The 21560-nt window shown below is 52.3% G+C and overlaps 10 protein-coding genes across 10 annotated transcripts; 3 read left to right on the top strand and 7 right to left on the bottom strand.

The window, feature by feature from the left end:
• Positions 1–397: 397 nt before the first annotated feature.
• On the top strand, positions 398–2430 carry J4E90_000281 (uncharacterized protein; the record flags this gene model as incomplete). The annotated part of the gene is made up of 4 exons (XM_051429877.1): positions 398–735; positions 788–985; positions 1030–1421; positions 1475–2430. The coding sequence occupies 4 exons, from the start codon at positions 398–400 to the stop codon at positions 2428–2430; spliced, it is 1884 nt and encodes a 627-aa protein (XP_051295364.1).
• Positions 2431–2726: 296 nt separating this feature from the next.
• Positions 2727–3764, bottom strand: J4E90_000280 (uncharacterized protein; the record flags this gene model as incomplete). Its single annotated transcript, XM_051429876.1, has 1 exon — positions 2727–3764. One exon carries the CDS (start codon positions 3762–3764, stop codon positions 2727–2729), a length of 1038 nt encoding a protein of 345 aa, XP_051295363.1.
• A 1813-nt stretch (positions 3765–5577) lies between these two features.
• Positions 5578–6570, bottom strand: J4E90_000279 (uncharacterized protein; the record flags this gene model as incomplete). The annotated part of the gene is made up of 2 exons (XM_051429875.1): positions 5578–5969; positions 6096–6570. The coding sequence occupies 2 exons, from the start codon at positions 6568–6570 to the stop codon at positions 5578–5580; spliced, it is 867 nt and encodes a 288-aa protein (XP_051295362.1).
• A 428-nt stretch (positions 6571–6998) lies between these two features.
• On the bottom strand, positions 6999–7895 carry J4E90_000278 (uncharacterized protein; the record flags this gene model as incomplete). The annotated part of the gene is made up of 1 exon (XM_051429874.1): positions 6999–7895. The coding sequence occupies one exon, from the start codon at positions 7893–7895 to the stop codon at positions 6999–7001; it is 897 nt and encodes a 298-aa protein (XP_051295361.1).
• Positions 7896–8321: 426 nt separating this feature from the next.
• Positions 8322–8837, bottom strand: J4E90_000277 (uncharacterized protein; the record flags this gene model as incomplete). Its single annotated transcript, XM_051429873.1, has 1 exon — positions 8322–8837. One exon carries the CDS (start codon positions 8835–8837, stop codon positions 8322–8324), a length of 516 nt encoding a protein of 171 aa, XP_051295360.1.
• Positions 8838–9864: 1027 nt separating this feature from the next.
• J4E90_000276 (uncharacterized protein) lies at positions 9865–13719 on the bottom strand (the record flags this gene model as incomplete). The annotated part of the gene is made up of 9 exons (XM_051429872.1): positions 9865–11210; positions 11263–11865; positions 11918–12007; positions 12063–12251; positions 12306–12632; positions 12686–12823; positions 12876–13234; positions 13288–13357; positions 13527–13719. The coding sequence occupies 9 exons, from the start codon at positions 13717–13719 to the stop codon at positions 9865–9867; spliced, it is 3315 nt and encodes a 1104-aa protein (XP_051295359.1).
• A 1178-nt stretch (positions 13720–14897) lies between these two features.
• J4E90_000275 (uncharacterized protein) lies at positions 14898–16723 on the top strand (the record flags this gene model as incomplete). Its single annotated transcript, XM_051429871.1, has 3 exons — positions 14898–15637; positions 15693–15818; positions 15877–16723. 3 exons carry the CDS (start codon positions 14898–14900, stop codon positions 16721–16723), a joined length of 1713 nt encoding a protein of 570 aa, XP_051295358.1.
• A 312-nt stretch (positions 16724–17035) lies between these two features.
• On the bottom strand, positions 17036–17778 carry J4E90_000274 (uncharacterized protein; the record flags this gene model as incomplete). Its single annotated transcript, XM_051429870.1, has 2 exons — positions 17036–17238; positions 17373–17778. 2 exons carry the CDS (start codon positions 17776–17778, stop codon positions 17036–17038), a joined length of 609 nt encoding a protein of 202 aa, XP_051295357.1.
• A 359-nt stretch (positions 17779–18137) lies between these two features.
• ARL1 (Arf GTPase arl1) lies at positions 18138–18921 on the top strand (the record flags this gene model as incomplete). Its single annotated transcript, XM_051429869.1, has 4 exons — positions 18138–18212; positions 18268–18306; positions 18410–18493; positions 18574–18921. The coding sequence occupies 4 exons, from the start codon at positions 18138–18140 to the stop codon at positions 18919–18921; spliced, it is 546 nt and encodes a 181-aa protein (XP_051295356.1).
• A 229-nt stretch (positions 18922–19150) lies between these two features.
• Positions 19151–20881, bottom strand: J4E90_000272 (uncharacterized protein; the record flags this gene model as incomplete). Its single annotated transcript, XM_051429868.1, has 2 exons — positions 19151–20847; positions 20878–20881. 2 exons carry the CDS (start codon positions 20879–20881, stop codon positions 19151–19153), a joined length of 1701 nt encoding a protein of 566 aa, XP_051295355.1.
• Between the last annotated feature and the right edge of the window lie 679 nt (positions 20882–21560).

Below are 21560 nucleotides of genomic sequence, written 5' to 3'. Positions count from 1 at the left end.
ACAACCTTCGCGATATGCGCGACGTATTGATCACACGAGATGCACAGCGAAACCAGACCGGGTAAAGCTACATGGCTGCATGCTGACTGCGCGCCCGATATGGCAATATGTCTGGGCCGGCCCGTATCGGAAGGTCAAGACGAGAACGGGGCCACATCATATGAGGCAGTACGAGTCAAGAGATGGAGATACAGTCTTCGCACCACCCCAAGCCTCAGGCTAACACCAGTCTGGATGTATGTGGGGCATATCATGGGAGTTGGAGAAGAGGGGTGTCGCCGATGCTGTTACTAGAAGCTTGTATAAGGCGCCGGCATGATAACCTGCAAGAGATCAAGCTTCGTCCTCGAAGCTTTAGGACATTGTTAATCTTAATTCCGTATTCGCACTTTCCAAAATGGTCTTCGGGTCCTCGCTTCTTTCAAGCCTTCTTGCGGCGCAAGCTGCCTATGCGTACAACTTCCCATACGAGAGCGTGCAGCTGACGGACTCGGATGTGGGGAACAATCCTGATTTGGCTTTTGGTAAAGCGAATCCAAGCAGCATACCTTCTTGCAAGAGCTATCCAGGCTACGACGGTTGGCCATCATCGACGCAATGGAGTGCCTTGAACATCAGTCTTGGAGGCACATTGTTCAAGGGTATTCCACCTGCTGCTGCCTGTTATGAGGGCGAGTACAAGGATACCGCAAAGTGTTCAAATGTCAGGCGACGTCAAAGCGATGCTCTCTTCGCGTACGAACCTGCAAACCTTACCCTCAGTTGAAAGCTAACTTGTCTCATCTAGCAAGGAAGACCCACTGGTACCGTTTGGACAGTGGACTTTACATAACCCATGCCCCGTACCTGCAGCCAGCGCCACGCCTCCGCTGTCTGGCTGCAAACTCGTCAGCTTTCCTGCATTTGTCGTCAATGCTACTACAGTCAAAGACGTGCAGCTCGCAGTCAACTTTGCCAGGAACAACAATGTCCGGTTGACGATCAAGTACGTGCTCAGGAAAGATACCAGTCCCAAACTGACCATTGTAGAAATACCGGCCATGACTTCCTCGGCCGAAACACCGGCGGGGGCGCACTTCAAGTTTGGGTGCATCGCATGAAAGCATTCGATTACTTACCGACTTACAAAGTTGGTCAGTACGATGGTCAAGCAGCCCGAGTTGGAGCGGCGCTCGAACAACACGAAGTCTATAACGCCATGAGTGCACACGATATCACGCTTCTAGCTCCTGGGTCTTCTACTGTTGGAGCTTATGGCGGTTACATGCAAGGCGGAGGATTTTCGTACATCACGTCGAAGTACGGCCTCATGGCTGATCAGGTGCTTGCTCTAGAGGTTGTCGCTGCAGATGGCAGGTTTGTGCATGCAGATCCGACGGAGAATGCGGACCTGTTCTTCGCTATTAGAGGTGGTGGACCCGGTAAGCTTCCGTCGTACTATCACAACTATTTTTGATACTGACCGATAGCAAAGGAAACTTCGGTATAGTTACATCTGCCATCGTAAAAGCTTATCCGCCTACGACGGTCGCACGAAGTGACTTTACATTCCAGACCGGCCCAGTGTCCAGTAACGACAAGACCACCGTTCGCGTATCCAATGAAACCTTTTGGAAAGGTATGAAGGTCTATTTCTCGCACAACCTACGCATCAATGATGCCAAAGGCATCATGTCAAATTACATCACCAAGGCCTCTAGTACCTTTACCCTCTCAAATCAAATCACCAAGCCGGGCATCACCGTCGAAGAGATGAGAAAGCTCATGGCGCCGCTCATCAAAGATCTCAACGATATTGGCATTCCACTAGTCAACCCCGAGCCAAAGTTTTGGAGCACATATGCAAAGTTCGGTACCCAGCCCGGCGGCCCAAGCGGTGGTACTAGTAACAGCCGTCTTGTGAGCCGGCTTGTTCCCCGATCCAATCTCGCAGACCCAACCTCCCAGACATTCAATACCACCATGGCAGCAATACGCTCATTCGTGGAAGACGGGGGTTACAGCTTCCACTCCGTCGACTACGCACCAACATACGAAACAGCCGGCTATCCTGGCTCCGACTCTGCGGTCTCGCCGCACCTGCGCAACGCAGTCATGCACATGACCGGCTTCGATAGTCGGCAGTACGATGCTAGCCTCTCCGATGAGCTCTGGAAGTCGTCGCATGCACGCCTCAATTCCTACGTGCAGAAGCTGAGAGATGCGACGCCGCTTAGTGGTGCGTACATGAATGAGGCGGATGTTGCGGAGCCGAACTTTCAGTATAGTATGTATGGTGATAACTACGATAGGCTGCTGAAGATCAAGAAGGAAAGAGATCCTTGGGGGTTGTTCTATGCGGTTACGGGTGTGGGTAGCGAGAGTTGGTTCGTTGAAGGGACGGGAGGACTCCCTACTCAGCAGGGACGACTATGTAGGGTTGATGCATAGGGTACATGGGGTTGATAGCTTGCCGGATGTTGCAAATGGCTGTGATTCACGTAGGCACGATGCGAAATCGAGGAAAGCTGGAACGCACCACACGACTATAGCAATACGCACAAGCAGGTCGTTGCAACATACAATGTCTTATTAGGTATACATGCTTTGAGACACTTGACTATCTACAATGACGTGCATGCTCATATCAGTCTTGCCCAATTACCACAGGCCATGTAACAGGAAGTCTTTGAGACCTAGACATCATGACTTTGGAGAACTGACTTGGCAGACGAGAACCATGGCGATCAGGGATACCATCTGCCTTTCTCCAGTTGATCCACCAACTTCTCGATGAGGTCCCTCTCCTTCTTGTATAATCGCATCGACCTCTTCCAAGTTGCGCCACCTCGCTTGTGTCGATGGATGTTGCCAAGCCAGTGCTCCACATCAACTGAATCGTAGCTTTGTAGAGCCATTCGTACCGCTATGATGAACATATGTGCAAAGTCGAGCATTGTGACACCGGACGAATTGAGAAAGCTTTGAGCCATGTCCGGGCCTCCAGGTAACCAGATAGCAACAGTGAGCTTGGTGACGGCAGGTGAGCAGATTTGGACAGTGTTCCAGGTTTGTTTCGACTGGTCGGCGCTCCTAGTATGGACGACAGTCTCGAGGAATGTTCGAATATGTGTGAAGTAGTCGCAGGCCTCAGGGTAGTTGTCGCCAAGAGCGAAGATGAGGTGTTTTCCGTAGCCGGTGAAGACAACTGAGCCTTTTCCTTTCCACGATCGGCGAAGTAGCGGATTCGCACGTGACATGTCAAGTAGAGACTCGTAGGGACGCGAGTCGTAATCGCTGCCATCGTACATGCGCTCTTCACGGCCCATGTTAGTCGTCAAGCGCATCAACTCTTCGTCGTTGTCCAGCCTCTCGAAGTAATCTTGGATAGCCTGTTTGTATTGACCGCGACGAGACATTGGGTTGTCTGCGAAGAAGGCGCGAAGAGTAGCCGGTGTCACCACTGTCATGTGGCTGATACTCCTAGTATGTCGCGATCGACTCCAGTCTGCAACTAGAGGTTTGCCCAAGTCGGGAAGGCCCGCCCCCAGGAACAGTCGGTGGTCTGTCTTCTCTTCGCTCATGTTGTCGGCAACCAAGAAGCACTTCTTCTTAACTGCAGTTGATCCCTGCACACAATCTCTCCAGAACTTGGAGACCGCTTGAGCGCTCTTGAGGATGTCTCCCGGGCTTAGGTTGCAGAGCACATTCTCGAGGAGTTCGGTGACGCCCAAGACGCGGGCGGGATCGCCGTGTACGAGTGGAGGAGAGTTTTTGTCGTCCATATCGATCGTTGTGAGCCTACCGATGGTCGAAGGCGATCGACGCGTAAGGGTCGTATTTTGAGAGGCAAGTCATTTGGCCGTGCGACGCAATCGTTTATGTGGGTTCCCAAGCCTGAGCACGAGCCAGCAAAGTGAAAGACAACTCGCGAGACGAACCAGGCGTACAGTGAGACAGCTCGTACTAATCCAGACTTGGCTCAGGCTTGGCTCAAGTAAAAGTAACCGACAGGGTCCAGTAGTCTCGTGAGCTCGTTAGCCGCGGCGAGATCTTGTTGGGGGACGAAGAGCGCGTCAGAACGGCCAGCAAATTCGAGCCGCTCGAAGAAGTACCTGGCGAGAAGTATCAGAAGATCGTCAACCAGTACACCGGTAGCGCGACGGAAGCTTTTGAAGCGATGGACAAAGTGTACCCGGGTAGAGCGGTTGGAGATCTCCCAGTGCATAACCAAGCTGACAGTGGTGAAAGCGGGATTCGAGAGCTGAGATTTGATCCAACTAGCGGTAGGGCTTCTCTGTACCTGGAATAATATCTCCTCGATCACTCGCGAGATTTTGGTAGAGGAGAGACCCAATTTCGAAATGGGCAAGGGGTCCTCCATGAAGACTACTGCATGGGAGCCAAAGCCAGTCCAAAAGAAACCATTTGAAATCCAAAGATTGCGGGCGATGAATGGGTGTATGGCTGATGGACGGACTTGGGTGATAAGCGCTTCCCAGTCCCAACTTCGACTTCCGGGTTTTAATCTTGGGAGCCGATCTTTGCCTGATGGAATAAAAGCTCTGCTCACCGCAGCTTGATCTATGTAGTAGGAGTCCGCAGGAACAAAACATCTGATGGCTGCGAGATTCAGAAAGATAAAAGGTCGGTATTTGTATCCAGGAATGAGGACTCCGCGCCCCTCATGAGATCCATACGCGGGAAAGATTTTGCTTAAGGGGAAGTAGAGCTTGCTATCGGCTTCATCTTCCTCGACTCGGTTGGCGTCAAGCAAGAAGATCTGTCTGAGAACGGACGATCTGTTGATGCAGTTATAGAAGGTACTGGACACCATCTGTTTGTTCGACAAAGCATCCGTCGGGCTGAGGTGTTGCAAAATATTCTCGAGGAGTTCCGCGATGCCTAGGGCTTGTTGAGTAGCGGTAAGCGTTGACGCCATCTTGATGGTGGTAATGTGTAGGTGATGAGGTATGCTTTCGACTTCTGTGAATTTTCGGACGAAGTGTCGAAAGCAGGTCGGCACAGGGATGAGAAACTGGAGGCCAGGAAGGAAATTTCAGCACGTCGTGACTGTGTCATCAGCGTACGGTGCGGATGGCTTCCTCTCGCTACCAGGGAATGTCAACAGGCCTTTCAAACTCGCACAGCTCGCAAAGACGAGCATGCCGCGCGAAACATCGGTAGCGCAGCAATTCGCCATGCGTTGAAAGCGGTACCGATATATTTCACATTCCGAGGCTGGGCAGGAACGCGCTACGCGAACGCGTAATGGTCGCGATCATCGCTCAAATCAACGCAACATCGTACATGCGCGTTGTGGCCGCGATGAAGACAATGTGATAACGTTGCCATGTTATGGAAGAGGAGATGCGTAAGGTGTAGTACGTTCGATCGAATTAAAGTGACGCGATGCACGCGTCTCAGGCATTAGCGCCGGAGTTTTGCCGATCTCGGAACGAAGCCACCAGCTGCGTACCATCCCCTCCCACCTTCAACCCCCAGCAATGAGTCTACGCCTGCTTCCATCCACGATAGTCTCTCTGCTCTACCACCATCGATTACATCCATGATAGGCCATCACGATGTATCGCAGTCTTACAACACCAGCATTACCACCGTCATTACACTGGCCGCCCATCCCACCATCCTAGCACTGATATCAGCCCCAGCATTATCCCACGGCGTCTGTTCCTCCGGTACGCGGCTCCCCTCTACTGTGTTGTTCGCGTTCATACACACGAACTCGACGCTGGTCTGCACCAGATTCGAATCTGGGTCAACAAATCGTCCCAGTAGGACGACTGGAATCGTCTGGCGCGTTAAGAGATCATACGTCTCATTCGCAGCGGCATAGAAGTTATCGGACGGGCTGACGCCTGCGTTTGTTCCGAACGTGTTGTAATTGTCTGGAATTTGCACCTCCTCGGGCATGTTGTTGTAGGCGCACGTGCTGTTGGTCACGTCTTGACGGACCGTGTCTGTGCGACCTTGTCAGCTATATGTACAAAGGCTGCAGCTCCCGAGCCGCAAGTCAATCGTGTCTGTTCTGTGCGGGAGAAGAAACAAGAAAGAGAATAAGGGAGGTTTGTACAGATGCAAGGGAAGGAACGTACTGTGTGAACCGCCACTCAACATTGGACACGCCTTCTTGAACTCATCTGATACGGACGAAGTATCTTTACTAGGACAGTAACTCGAGGTATCACTAAGTGCCTTGTTCAGGTGGTCCATGCAGTCGGAGCTGATCACACCGCTACAGCTATTCTCCCCTCCGGCTTCTAACGTCGCATTGATGTTGCTCCACTGATACTTGCAGAGCTCGGTATTGTTGGGCACGTTTCCAGGTACGGAGATGTAAACATGTCCTCTGAGATCGTCATAGCGAGATCCGACGAGGACAGAGACATACCACGGGTCATCGCCGGCGTAGGAGGAGTTCCAAGTAAATTCGTGCTGGCCGGTTGAGTTCACGGCCGTGAATTCGTCGAAAAAGCCTCGACAGGAGGAGTTTTGCGCATTGACGACCGCTGTGGTGAGGAGTCCTGATATCGTAAGGAGCAGCAACTTTGGATTGTCATATGTCCACATATTGACGTAGCATAAGGGTAAAGCCGTGGACGTTCGACTGTTTAGACTTGCGAGAATACATCTATATATACGTGGCGCGGTTAGGCACCCTATGGGAATGACGCACTAGCCGAGAGTGTGGTTAAAACGACGCGATCGACAGAGCTCGGCATGCCTTACCCGTCTAAACGAACATTGTGTGGCAGTAAATCCATGTCGCAATGAAGTTAACAATTTGCAATCAATTGCGCTACGCCGGCGGAGAGCAGTGCCCGTAAGCGCTGGGGCCGACTCAATTCTGCGCTAACGGATACTCCGACGGCGCAATAGTACTACAACATGAAGGTTTCCCCGCAACAATGCTATACATAAGGAACTACGATACATTCTTGTCTTATACTAGAAGGAGAACAACAATGACAGCAAGAAAAAGAAAGATATTCCATCCATCAAAACCCAGCAATCAACCTGCTCCTTGCCATGCCGCCTACATCGCTCTTGCGCTTCGGCTTCTGCGGCAGGTCATCAACGATGAAGTCGCCAAGTCCATCTTCATCGTCGTCATCGTCGTGCGCATCCTTCATGTCGTTGGCAACACTCATCTTGACAAACTTCCTATCGCCTGATGATGCCTTGCTGGCGCCGGTCTTTCTTGAGCGCGAAGACACCGCCGGTGCATGCTTGAACTTGGCCTTCTTGGGGGCAGAAGAGCAACCAGAATCGCGGTTGCCGCTTCTCTTTCGCTTCCGGTGCTCTTGCTCTTTGGCTTTAGCAGCCTTATTCTCAGCCTGCTTCTTCTCGCATACCAGCTTCTCGGCCTTGACGCGCGCATCTCGTTTTGCATTCTTATGCATCTCACGGACCGATTGTTGCTGCTTCGCCTCTGCTTCAGCTCGTTGGCGCTTCATCTCGTGGTTGTAGAGCCTCACTTCGCCCTGCGCAAAGTCGGCGGCTTTGAAGCGGCAACCGAGTACCTCCATTAGTTTGGCGTAGGCCTCGTCGTCGATGATCAAGATGTTTACGAGGTATGTTTTATCCCCGTTGTCGATCTCAAGCCCTCGAATGTGCGCTTCCTCGAGAAGCTCTTGTTGCTTCATTAGCTCGTATGAGTATTTTGCTAGGCGCTTTGGCTCCCTCCATGGGTTGTGCGCTACAGCCGTGTACCGGTCGATGGCTTGACGCTGTTGCGGGCGACGAGGAACCGCGCGTTGTCGAAGTGATGGCGCCGAAGTTGATGTAGTCCCCGCGACGGTACGCTTTCGCGCAGTCTCTGACTTGAGCTGGGTTGTACTCTTCTTGGTGGAGGGTTCTCCGCCGTTGATCTCTGCGATGAGCGATGTAAACATCTTGCTATTGTGAAAGGTTAGCTGAGAAGGAGGAGCGTGTGTTGTGACGGCGACTGGGTCGTTGAAAGTAATCCAAGAGGTTCAGAAGCGGTCAGTTGAAAAGGGGAGGCAAGTGGGCAGCGAAGAATGAAGGGCCTGCATTCATTAGAGAGAGCTATCACTCAGGTTAGTGGGTGCAGGTGATGTGAGACCAAGTCTCTGGAAGTGAAAGTGAATGTACCACGTTCGGAGAGTGCGGCAGAGCACGGGAGAAGGGAAAGTGAGGAGATTAATTTCACAGCGTGGGCAATATTATGGTCATCAACGGCACTGTAAGAGGTCAGGTAGTAACATTGGTTGAGTGAAGACGACTTCGTCGGCGAAATTGTGGAACGACTACACCAACACCAATGAGCTTTTTGTGATGACCCCTGACCTTTCACCACCTCAGCATACCACCTGACCTCCTTCCTGCGAAGCGGCGACGGCAATATCCATAGCTTCACCTTCATCTTCCTCCTCATACGCCCTACACTGCGCGATACATGCCCTCCTGTCTTCCTCCTCCTCCACCCTCCTCTGCTCCTTCCCCTCCTTCCAGGCCTTCCTCTCCTCAGCCATGACGCACACCAATCTGATCCTCAGTCCCCATTCACTCAAGCTCTTTTCCTCTCCCTCGTCGAGGTGTTCTCGTTTGAGGAGTTCATGCTGCATTTGCAGCTTCGTCATTTCGTTCCAGCGCGATAGGCGCGACAGTGTGGCGCCTTGGTGGTAGTATAGTGTGTCTGCTAGATGGTGCAGACTCACGCCGCGGCGCCGTTGTTGCATCAAGATGCGATGTTGAGCGGGGTGAAGCGTCGCGAAGACGGCTTGGAGAGTGCGGAAGGGGAGGAACTTGAAAGCGAGTTTGATGAGCTTTTCGGGTGCGAGTCCGTGGACGGTTGATAGGCGTTGGCAAGACATGTTGTGGTTTTGGGTTGTGCTTGCTTGTGTTGTGAATGTGGTTGCGTGTTGCAAGAAGAGTTTGGAATAGTATGTGTTTGGGTTTTGGGACATGTGTGGATGGAGTCGAATGGAAGGAAAGGGAGAGCAGGCGATGTGAGTTTATATACTATCTGAAGACCATTGTAGAAGAGAAACGGTATCGCGCGCGTTCCGTGTTTGCGCATCCAAAACATGAGCAGATAGACTCACCTTGACTATGTGACCTTACACCTCTACCAGTGGTAAGTCTCCTTATTCCTCTTAGACAGCCAGTCGCAAGACCAAAGAATAATCCAACATATCCAAGTGGCACTTTAAGCGAGCAAAACATATCAGTGCCAGACACGCAGTGACTCACAATGCGTAGCATTGAGTCAAGGCGAGGATGGTTATCTGGTTCAGGCTCCTGCTACCGGACGATGACTACAGTCTGGCAGTACACTAGTCTATTTTGCTAAGGTTGACATATGGTTCACCATGCGAGACCATGGTTGCCAAAGGGATGTAGTCTTCGTGTATCGCACTCAGTCTTTCGGAAAGGTAGCCTATGAAACTGCTGCCAATATTCATGTTCAGCGCAAATGTGCTCTCGGTCATTACCTCCGTACGCGCACAGATGACGCGCTCGAGCTAAGCGAACTGAGATTGCGATCACGAGGTCTACCCAGGAACCTCTTTCCTCGCTCTTTCTATTATCTGCAGTCTGGTTGAGGGACGCAATCATCGATAGAGGATCATTTTGTTGCGACGTTGTTAAATTACTAAGATATAAGCTTTCTGTCTAACATACTATAACCATGGTACCGTGGTGACCCGACGCACACGAGCGACTCACACGTTCCGAAGTCCGCATATACCCAACATGAGAACTGACATATTATAAGAAAGAGAAGCTAACACCGGATACATATGTATTCCTATCTGCGACTTGTAAAGCGCAACTATTCTTCTCCACCATTCTGTCCCACTTAAGTACGCTCTTGCACCCCTTCTAAGAGCTCTCCTCCTAGTCCTCCTCATCATAGAACGCATACTCTACCGACTCGGTAATCAACTCGCGCGCCGCAGAAAGAACCTGCGTAACAGCCTGAACAACCGTGCTCGTAGTCGTCGGCGCAGACGCAGACGCAGTAGCAGCCACAGTAATCGTTGGCGTAGCCTCCGGCGTCATACTCGGCTCGTGAGACTTGGGTGGCCAGACAAACGAGTTTGGGATAATGGGCAGAGAAGCGAAACCAAGCTGCTTCATCTCGGGCTCGCAGTCTTCGCCTTGACAGCGCACTAGGCCAAATTCGGTGCGCAGCTCTTCTTCGGTGGGTAGGCGAGACGAGTTTCCTTCGTCGACGTAGAGGTCTTCGGGGCCGAAGTCGAGGTCTCGTTTCAGCTTGACGGCTGCGGGCCCCGGAGGGTAGCCCAGACCAGCATAGTCTGGGTTTCCGTAGTTTGCCGTGTGTCTCTTGCGGGGGCGGTTGGCGGCACGGTTGTACCAAGGATCGTTAGTCATGAGAGCGAAGCCTGGGTCGTCGACGAGGTCCTTGGGCCAGCACGGGTTGGCCGTGATACCTGCATCGACAATGTTTCCCGGCATGTTTGAGAACTCCAGGCTGAAGACCTGGAGCTGTGGGTGCTTCGTGTGGTCCCAAGACTCGATGACTTGGCCGTTGTTACACACGACTCTTTGACGCAGGCGCTTTACCGTCCTAGTTTCTACCTTGTCGTCGCAGACGCCCATGAACATCTTCCCGGCCTGGTTGTTGTGAGAAGCGGGCTGGAGACGAATCCACACATTCCTATCACGACCTTGCCAAATCACGGCGGGTGGAAATTCGTCTCGCTCGCAGACCACGCCACCTTGCATGTGACCGTTGATCCACTCGGTCTTGTGATCGGTGGAATAGGCGTTTCGTACCTCGCGAATGTTGATGCCGTCTTTACCATCACACGTCAACCTTTTGAGAGCAGGTCGACGGCTTATGACAGAGCTGTAGTGTAGACAAGCCTGACCCATATGAATATCCCCGTTGTCTTTGCTGTAGACACAAGTCTTGACATTGACATCAATATCGGGAGTTCCTGGTACGGGTTCGATCTTGATTCGGGGTCTCATCGGGCGGGCACGTTCCGCGAGCTTGGGAGCGAGCTTGGGGTCGACCTTGGAGCACCTTGCCGCAGGTTTCGTGAAGGTGGCGGGTGGATCGCGGTCCTTTTTGGAAGTCAACGGTTTGTCGAGCTTCACATCGTAATCCTTTCCGCGGAACTTGAAGACGGATTTGCCTGCTTTCGCAATGCCCTTGGCGCAAACTTTAGCAAGAGCTGGAACGGCGGCTTGGACGGCGAGTCGTATGATCCATCCTGCATCACTCACGTTAGAAAACAGCTCAGGTCAAAGAATGGAGCAACTCACCAATAAAAGGGATAAAGGTAAGCGGTGTCAAGGCGGCCGTGATGGCAATTCTGCAAAAGGCCGTGGCAGCGACCTCCAAGGCTAACGCTTCGGCTGCTTCCAAAGCGGCCTCTTTGGCCTTGTCCTTGACCTCATCTTCGACCTGCTCTTTAGTAATAGGGGGCTTGAAGCCAGCACAACAGTAACTCTGTGTTCCTCCAGAGCATGTCTGATCCTCGGTGCTCGAGTGGTGATTGGTGTTCTGCGTGATCTCCGTTTCATCTTTGGCACAGCCACCGGTGCAGCTCAGGCCAAGACCACGGTAGCCGCGCCATCGGCACTTGCCCATATTAGTGCCTTTGGCGCAGCACAGCCGACGGAACTGTCCTTTGCCACAACGGTCCATTGTTGAAAGCGTCCCGGGTTGGCCGTTCGTTTGCGAAGCCTCGTATTCTCCTGACGCGCATTTCTCGCCGCATGGCGTCGTGTAGCAAACGCCCTGGGCGGCTTCGTCTTGGATGAAAATCTCGGCTGCTGCAATGTCGTCTTCGGTCCATTCGTCGGGGTAATTCAGGCTTTTGTCGTTCTGGTCGACTTGATCGATAGCCCAAACCATGAGTCCATCTGCAAACGCATCGTTAGTATGGAAGTTGCACATATCTTTGTGACTTCTTACGCAAGCACCGCGAGTTCGCGAATTCTGCCTTCTGCCTAAAAGTATCTTGGTCGTCGTACGAAACCCATTGATCATTGTCCCATTGTATCCCTGTCGCGATGGTTAGCGAACTGTTTGTGGAGCTTTTTCTGCTCTTTCCTCGTACATTTGACTCCGGCTTTCAGATCATGGACCGGCTTGAGGTTCTTCTCCTTGATGAGCTCTTGGATCTCTTGTAGAGTAAGAATGCCGGAAGCCTTCGAACACCGACCCTCTTTGGCACCTCCAGAGAACGTGCATGAGCCGTCTGGCTTGTTGCAGCTCGGATCGGTGAGGGTAAACGAGCGGCCGTAATCTGTCCAACAAGTCAGATGATGTAGACGCAGAATATGAGCAAAAGCAAACTTACAGCCTTTTCCCAAGACAACTTTGTTTGGTTTGACCCCCGCGCGCCAGAGGAGGTCCAAGGCCATGTTGATCTCAGTGATGTTGGTGTGAGTTGCGAGTTTGGGCCCAGTGTATTTCGATGCGGCGTCCCAGACACCGTGAAGGTCATATGACATCACGTTGAGCCAATCAACAGACTCTTGATGCTTGGACACGTCGAAGTGTTGCAGGTACCAATAGGATGCCGGCAGCGTTATGGTATAGCCGTACTTTCCACGAAAGGCATCCTTGATGTCTTTCGACAGCAGAACGAAGTTGGCTGAATCGCCGGCCTTGCCTCCGCGATCATCTTCCAAATGTCAGTACTGGGTGAAAGTGACGGAGATGCAAATCTTGGCTCACCAGCGGTAGGGTACTCCCAGTCCAAGTCAGCTCCATCGAATCCGTATGTGTCCATAAACTTGATGAGCTTGTTGATGAAGGTCTTGCGGTTTGCTGCTGTACTGGCCATGTTGCTGAAAGCCTGTTGGTATGGGCCGGCTAGATTACTAAAGTCAGTAAATACTAGTGGGTTCGAACAAGTATCACTTACGATCGTTGAAGGACCATCCACCCACACTGACCCAAGTTTGAAGTCCAGGCTTCTTCTCTTTCAACTTGGTGAAGCGACTCAGCAGCTTGCCCGCGTTCTTGTCCATTGGGACAATGTCGAAAGTGGTGGGATGGAAGAAGACAAAGGCAAAGTTGAGATGCGTAAAACCATCAAGATTGAGGTCTTCGGGAGACACCTTGCTGCATGCCCTGGTGTTGGCCCACGACTCGTAGTAGCCAATGTTTATGCCCTCGACGCTACCACCATCTTTGCTGCAAGATGGTCGCTTGACGTCGCCGCAGCCTCCAAAGTTTTTCTGGCATCCTTTGTCGCAAAACAAGGATGTCGAGCCGCAGAATCTACATGCCAATGTCAGCTGCGATAAAGGAACTGTCGAAGAAATTACACGTACCCAAACTCGGAGCAACAGACTCCGAGCGGACACTGCTGCTTGCCAGGCCTGCCGTACTGGCCACATTCTGCTTTGGCATCGCAGTTAGAGGAGCAGTTTCCAGCACCGCACTCCGAAGGAGAGTAGCCGCAGAGTCCGGAGACCTACCTTATGTCAATGTGTATCCTTGAGTCGATACCAGCTACTTACACTGCTGCAGCATGCACCATTCACGCATGGCGTTTGATCGTTGCAAGTACCGGTAGGAAGATCCAGAGCTTGAGCCGGGATTTCATTCCTCAAAATTCCGAACGCCGAATTGACGAGGAAGTACGATTGTTCCACCTCGCCGTCAAAGGTCTCGTTCTGGAATGAAGATCCATTCTGACCGCTCACAAGGCTACTTGTGAGCCAAAGGCCGATAACTAAGTTATGAAGAAGTGCAGACCGCATCTTGAGTGGCCAGGCGTGAAAGAGAGTTGTCGAGGGGTTTCTCACTGCTCACAAAGCATGGCGAAAGGCGGTAGGGAATGTGAATATGAGGAGAATGTGGCCCATATGGTCAGACGCTGGGTGTACCGATTATACCCGTCATATCTGCATTGATACTGTTCTTGCCAGAGCAGATCAACACTATCGATGTAGGGATTGGGCTTGCGCCACCGTCCGTGTCGCTCAGCACTAGAGTAGAGTCTGATAGATGGAAAGTAAGATCGAGGATCCTACAATTGAAGCTCCTTCCAAAAGAGGATAACCGACGGTATACTAATGCACGAGTTAACACCCAAGTGCTAGCGTGAGACAAGGTAGCATAGTGGGTGGCCTGACGGGAAGGCTGCGCGGAACATGGATCAGACCAAAATCGAGCGGAAGAGCCGTGCCAGCCTCGCCACGGGCGTAACCGCGCACCAGCCTGAATGCGCAACAGCCTGCGATTGGCTGCATGGAGACGCCAGAATGCGCGCGAGCGGGTTCCTGACGGCATATCCGCCAGCTATGCAAGGTACCGAAGGATGCCAAGAATCTGGCTGACCACCTTCCATATTCCTGCACGGCTGCTAAGTGATAACCTAGCCGAAGTGAAGATCAGAGGAACATTCAACTCCGACGGAGCGCTGGAAGCTAGTGGCTTACTGATATCGCCTTAATAATAATTTATCTCTGGCGTTTTGATGGCTTGGCTGGGGTATCCGCGGAGTCTGGTCATGCTGCCTCGACCGATCCCCAATCCAAGCATTCTTTCATCGCCGGATACTCCGCTCTAAAAAAGCGTTCCCATTGATCTTCTGCTGAGGTTGCATTTCTTTGCAGATAGGTCTCGAGGCCACAATGTCTTCTCGCAACTCTGTTCGCCGCGTGCTGATCAACGTGGGCTTGATGGCTTCGGCCTCAGCCTTCAATCTCTATCCTCTTGTTCCGGCAGAGACCATGTCGCAAATCTTAGGGATATCTTCCGGATGTGTATCCGCCTTGTATGTCGTCTCTTTCGAAGCATGCTTCATGGATATCAACTGATTCCTTTTAGAAACACCACGCTGCCATGCGATAACGACTTGATGCAATGGACGCACAAGGTCGACGAAGTGTACTGGCAATCAACCGATGTTACCACACTTTGCACCGCAAGCTGTATGTCCGATGCAGCAGACTGGCGGCAGAATGTCGCAACAGCTTGTGTTGACGACTATTACCGCTCGGGCGACCGATACGTGCCCGCCGAATCGCTAAGCGGTCGTATCTTGGAGGGACTCGATATGGCTTGTATGCGCTCATCGTCTAATGAGTGGTGCCTAGTCGAGTCCTACGAATGGACTGGCTCAGATGTGATCCAAATGGATTGCGAAGCAAACCCCAATGACCCATGGTGTCTCAATCGCGCCGACTTTGGCGCAAACCAGAGCCGAATGTCAACGTTATACGATGACGACTTGTTGTGCTCCGAGTGCTTTCTCAAGATGTTGCATGCCCGCGTAACATCGGATTACCTGCAAGACACAGAGTTTGGCGACTATCTCGTCGAACAGTTTCAAGATGTTCAAGACGTTTGCAAGACTACTGTTGGTGATCTCGTTACCAGGATTGGCCCAGCCTATGCGCGCGTGACGGATGAGCCCGAGATGGCACTCCCGTCAACTACCGTATCGACTACTAGTAGCGCGCCCACACCCACGTCGACAGTATGCAGAGGCCGCATGGTGGATCTACGACCCGATCGTGAAGAGGAGCTCAATTGTGATGAGATTGCGGAGAAGTACCAGATCGCCTCGCTGGAAGCGGCTGTTGCAACGAAGAATGAGTTCTGCGATGCGGATGGAGAGGTGTGCATACCTCTTGCTTGCACATTGTACCGAGTCTTGACCAACGACACGTGGTAAGTATCTCTGCTACACACTCTCTCGTATCAGCTGCTCACTACTGTGAATTAGTGAGTCAATTGCTCAAGGTCTTTCGAACACGACAAATGAAGTCACGCTCGCTCAGCTCGCAAGCTGGAACCCCAACATTATGGGTGCTTGTGACCACCTATTGGTTGGTCAGGCAATCTGCTTAACGTATGTCAGCCATGTAGTCTCCCATCCATTGAATAGAAGCTGACAAGTATACCTTTAGTCCTCCAGGCGGTGCTTGGATCAGTCCACCAGCCTCAGAAATCCCCGACGATGGCGAGGGACCAATTCGCGGCGGTCCAGGAAGTACGGCATCCCTTCCCATAATCGAAGACGGTGGAGAAATACCTGCCGATAGCATACAAGAGGGTATAGCATCCGATTGTACCCGCTGGATCATGGCCAATGACACCCAGGCCGCATGTTGGAAGCTTGCATACGATGCCAAGATCAGCGTACAGAGATTGTGGGAGCTGAATCCGGTGCTCGGTAGTGCTGGCGAGCGATGTGCTTCGCAAGTCTGGCTCGGCTACTACTATTGCGTTGCCACGAGTGGTGATGGCACGTCGCCATCACCTACATCTACGAAGCCTAGCACGAGCCCAAGTTCGACAGCGCCGATTACAAAGCCAACACAAACACAGTCGGGTATCGATCCTAATTGCAACAAGTTTGCGACAGGAGCAAGCTGTTGGGAGATTGCCAACAGTGCCGGAATTGAGCTGTCACAGCTCTACAAATGGAATACCGTGTTGGGTTCCAACGGAGAGAACTGCGCCACTCAGATTTGGGCCGGATATTACTACTGTGTTGGCACTGCCACCCCCACGACAAGCCAGCCAGCAACAAGCACGGTGGTTGCCCCGCTCCCTACACAGACTCAGGGAGGCTTCCCCGCACACTGTAAGAGATGGATGGTTACCAAGAGTGGTGATACCTGCTGGAGTATCGGTAACGACAACGGTGTTGCCCTTGAAGTGCTGTATGCCTTAAACCCGGTCCTGGGCTCTGACGGAGAGAACTGCGGAACTCAGATCTGGCCAGAGTATGCTTACTGTCTTGCTATATAACTTCGTACATGAGGCTGTTTGTTCGTCTCGAACGTTCGGAAGCGGTGGTAACGCGTGTGACCGACCCAGATAAGAAGATAGGAGAATGCGTAGTGATCTATCGTGAGACTTGTCACTTTGCTGTGCTGTCAGCGCTTCCATTCTTGGAACGCAAATCATACGCCTTGTCAACTGCTATAAAACGCCTTTGTGCATGTTTCCTCACGGCTTCTTCTTTCCGTTCCGCTTCTTTGCGTTTAGCGTCGAGACGTTCTTGTTCGAGAGCTTTGAGATACTCTGCCTTTCTGAAAGCTGAGGGCCAACCATACTCTTTCAGCAAGCGCTTGGGTAGCTGTTCATTTGCTTGATGAGTCTTCCGGTCACGTTCGCCGAGAGGATCGCACTCACCTTTGCATTGTTGTCTCGATGATCCACCATCTCGTTGTACCATGCATCGCTACCTCGCGTCAATGGTACAGGAACGGTGACCAAGGTCTCGATCTCGTTGTAGACCTTATCGAAGTACTGCTGAATTTCTCGAGGCTTTGCGCATCGCCGCCAAGGTTGGTCTTCTGGCGCACTACGGTCTACAACGAACGGTGTCATGGGCCAGATTATCCCTAGTGAAACCTGTCAATATCCGGTGATGCACGTTGTATGCGGCTCATACCTTCGTCCGTATCTATCATCCACACTGTCGCTTCGCGGCCCTGGCTCAACGGTATCATTCCTGCAGGTGCTTCCTCCTCGCATGGCATCATAAGACTGATAGCGTCCTTCTTGTGCGCATCTTTCAGCCAGCCATAATCGCGAAGGAAGTTGCATGCTTCCGTTACGATGTAGACCTCGTATTTAGAGTCACCCATATTCTTGCTCAGATAAGGCAAGTGACGCAAGAGATCAACGACTCTGTCCGACCGTTTCCACTCTTGCAATGTGTCAACAGCGAGCTGCTCATCACTCCAACCTTCAGGCGGCGGGCGGAGGATCGTGTCCGGGTCGAGGTAGGCCATGCGCACGAGCAAGTCATAGTGCCTCTCGATGCAACTGACGACTACATGGCGATCGTAAGGCATGGTGTGGATGATGGGGTTGTAGTGTAACGCTAGGCATAGCACCGTGGCTAGATCAGCTCTACCCGTGGTCCGGCCGATCGGCCAAAGTTGCCGCCGACGACCTCGGTCTGTTTGTCCTGTTTGCACCCGACGGCCTAACTTTATGCCCAGACAGCAACACTGAAACACGAGCAAGACATATGACAACATACGCCCAGCTCACTCCAACATAATCGCGTAATAACTAAAACACTTTCACGGAACCGTCACATCGCCGACATTCTCGAAACCGTCCCTTTCGCCGAAACCACCAGACCAGCGGTCAACGCCGCATACAAACGGACCTCACGAACGGGCGGACAAGACACAGGGAGAACAACATGGGCGGCTACTTATCGACATTTACAAAGCTGATATGGGCAAAGAAGGAGATACGGATATTGATTCTGGGGCTGGTATGAACACCTCAGCATGGCTGTATGGGGGGCATGGTGCTGATTACAAATGCAGGATAACGCTGGAAAGACGACGTTACTATACAGACTAAAGGTACGCGATATCCAAGGAGGAAAGAAAGGAGGCATGCGAATATGGAAACAATATGCATCCTGGGTCTGGACACGAGGTATACGGAGGCTAACAAGCCCTCCAGATTGGCGAGGTAGTCACAACGATACCAACAATAGGCTTCAACGTCGAATCCGTCACATACAAGAACCTTAACTTCAACGTCTGGGTAAGTTCACCTCCCACCTCCCCGTCCTTCAGAACCACCTACCTTCCCCCATCCACAACCACCATCTAACACCTGCCCAGGACCTCGGCGGCCAAACCTCCATCCGCCCCTACTGGCGCTGCTACTACGCCAACACCGCCGCCGTAATCTTCGTAATCGACAGCACAGACATCGAGCGCCTCACCACCGCTAGCGAAGAACTGCGCGCCATGCTCAACGAAGAAGAGCTCCGCGACGCCGCCCTCCTCGTCTTCGCAAACAAACAAGATCAACCGGGCGCAAAGGGCGCGGGCGAGATCAGCGAGGCGCTCAAGTTGGGGGAGCTCAAAGACCGGAATTGGAGTATTGTGGCTTGTAGTGCGGTGGATGGACGGGGTGTCCAGGAGGGTATGGATTGGCTGGTGGGGAATGTTGGGGAGCAGAGTTAGAGGAGGGGACGGAGGGGATATGAGGATATACGTGCGATGGGGATGAGGATGAGACGGGAGCGGGGACATATGACGCGGCACATACGCGTCAGAACGGATTATTATACCAGCATAATGGCGTCTCGGCGCTAGGGTTGTGAATACGGGGTGGGGAGTCAATGTCAGTAATTGCATGCGCGTTCTTGATGTCGATGGAAATGGAGATGCATTATATCGTGTGACGAAGCGTCTAATAAACCTCCCACGTCAGATCTCTACCTGGTCTCAGCCGCCCCTCAGTCCAATCCTTGCCAAAGACGTACGCGCTGCTGATCTCTTCTTCGTCGATGCCCAAGTGATCTTCGCCATCTCTTCCTTGAAACCAGCCCAACGCGTACGTCTTTCCACTCTTCTCTAGGTGTTTCGTCATCTCCCTTGAGTTCAGCTTCTCCGTGTCGATGAAGCTGAAGAGCATCTTGGACTGGTGGATGAAAGCGAGGACGGAGGCCATGGTGCCGATTTCTCTGGGCATGAACTTCTGACTGCGCCTCGCGTAGGTGAGAAGAGCGATGCCGATGAGATAGATCAGAATGAGCATGGTGAGCGTTAAGCTCGACCAGAAACTGCGAAAGGTTTGCTCCGTGTTATAACGATCAGATGCATCGTCGTTGCTGCCGTCGTGGTCGTCGTCAGACTTTTGGCCGCCGAATCCAGGCATAAATTTGTTGCCATCGACGCTGATTGAGGTCACGCAGACCGTTAGGATCTCCGCAAAGATGGATCCAAAGGCGACGAGCATGACAAGGTAATGCCCATTGAAGAAAGCTTCGAAGGGCAACCAAAGAGGATTCGTACCAGCATAGTCGAGTGTAAGAGTCTTGGCTGGGGCGTGTCGCAGAGAAAGGATGTAGAAAGGTTGAAGCATGCGAACGTCGCTATTCATGGTGTTCCAGAGTATGCGGATGACAGTTGCTAGGCCCGTCATCATCCAGGGTACCTTCTGTGTGGCTCTACTCATCGCCTTGACGAATGTGAAGACTGGCACCGCAACGGTGAACAGGATGAGAAAGCCGATGAAAGGCACACCCGCCCAAAGACGAAGCATGAGCGGCCTGGGATCGGAGCCGTGCTCGGGAATCTTTTCCTTGCTCTTCGTTATATATTCTCCTTGCCAGAGTGAGCTTTTGTGCAAGATGTATCTTCGTTGGCGAAGTTGCTTGTGTATCTGAGGCAAAGAAGCCTGGTCGAGCCCCTTGAAGTCCGTCAGAATATGGCTTTTCGTAGCCATAGCTGCGATACCTGCAATGCCCTTGGGGTCCGACTGCAGGCCGCTCTTCCTCTGCATTGCGTACATCAGCGCTCCTCCACAGGCTGCAACTATCAAAAGGCACGCCGAGAGCGCTCGGGACCAGGCCGGTTCGACTCTCACAGCCTTCCAGCCATTAAGTTTACGGTCCTTTTCTGGTGGCCACATAGTCATAGAGGCACTCTGCAAGACAGGTACAAGGCTACTAGCGACCAATGTACCCAGCGAGCTGTAAATGACGGCGTACTGTCTGTGACGCAGTGCTCTTAGCGGTACTAAGAAGCTCAAAAAGGTGAGATAGTCCATGTTAAGCGATTCTCCCGCAGTTGCGCCTGTCTTCTTGGATAGCTGGTAGAAGGGCTCCAAACGTTTCACCTCGAAATCCGACATTTGCCAAAGGACGCCGTAAAAGACTGAAATGATGATGGGCGCGTACTGCCAGGTGAAATATTGCGTGACAGTCAAGTCGCCAACTTTCACGAAATGCCACAACCCGCCTTTCTGAGGATCTGCTTCAACATCGCGTAAGGAAATTTGGCATAGGTATTCTTGAACGCCAGCGAGTACAAGTGCAAGAACTGTGAGCATAAGGATCCACCACGAGCTCATAGTAAGGGGTCGCCATGCAGGCATCTGGGGATCTGCATGCGTGTTAGATCCTAACTCTCGACACATGTAGGGGAAACTTGCCTTCAGGAAAGAAGTAGCTAGTCTGTGCACCACTGCTGATGAGACCGGCCTCGGCGGTCAAGTTTCTCATAGAATCGAAGTCGCGAGCAACTCCTGTGAATTCGCTGATATCGACTGGAACATCTGCTGCAACAGCAACGACCTTGCCGGTATTTTCAGCCTCGTCTTGCGCTTTTTTGGCCTGCTCGTCTACTACATCCGCTCTTGTCAGAATTCGTCGGTGGCCTGGAAAGAAGCCTGGTACTGGTCCCGCTGGGGTATGCTCAAACGGAACATGGAGCACAGAAGTCATGCCAGCTCCGAGTTGCGCTTCAAGACGCTCAAATTCTGCGGCGTGACTAGCTTCATCCATGTCTCTGTCACGCTCTTGCCCTTCGTGTATGTCCTGTGTCCGCGATTGCGCCTCGAGTGTTTTCAGCGGCAGACCGCCTAGCGAGCTCAGATCATATCCGACTGCTTCATCCCCCTCGTCGACTCCTACAAGGCGTCTTCTGTCGGGTTGTGATTCCTCATCATCCAGTCGGTTGTAACGTCCCCCATGAGAGGCTCCCCTGTGCAACGATGCGATTCGGTCGAGGACCCGTTTGGTCCTACTGTCGCTCTTGCCCAACGACGGTGATGCGCGATCTTGAGTAAACACGCTCGCGACAGGGTTGTATGACGT

This window comes from Alternaria incomplexa (genome assembly GCF_024043165.1).
Source record: "Alternaria incomplexa strain BMP 0042 chromosome Unknown scaffold_1, whole genome shotgun sequence".
Taxonomy (NCBI): domain Eukaryota; kingdom Fungi; phylum Ascomycota; class Dothideomycetes; order Pleosporales; family Pleosporaceae; genus Alternaria; species Alternaria incomplexa.
The sequence above is the reverse complement of the archived record's forward strand: the minus strand, read 5'-3'. Positions and strand labels throughout refer to the sequence as shown.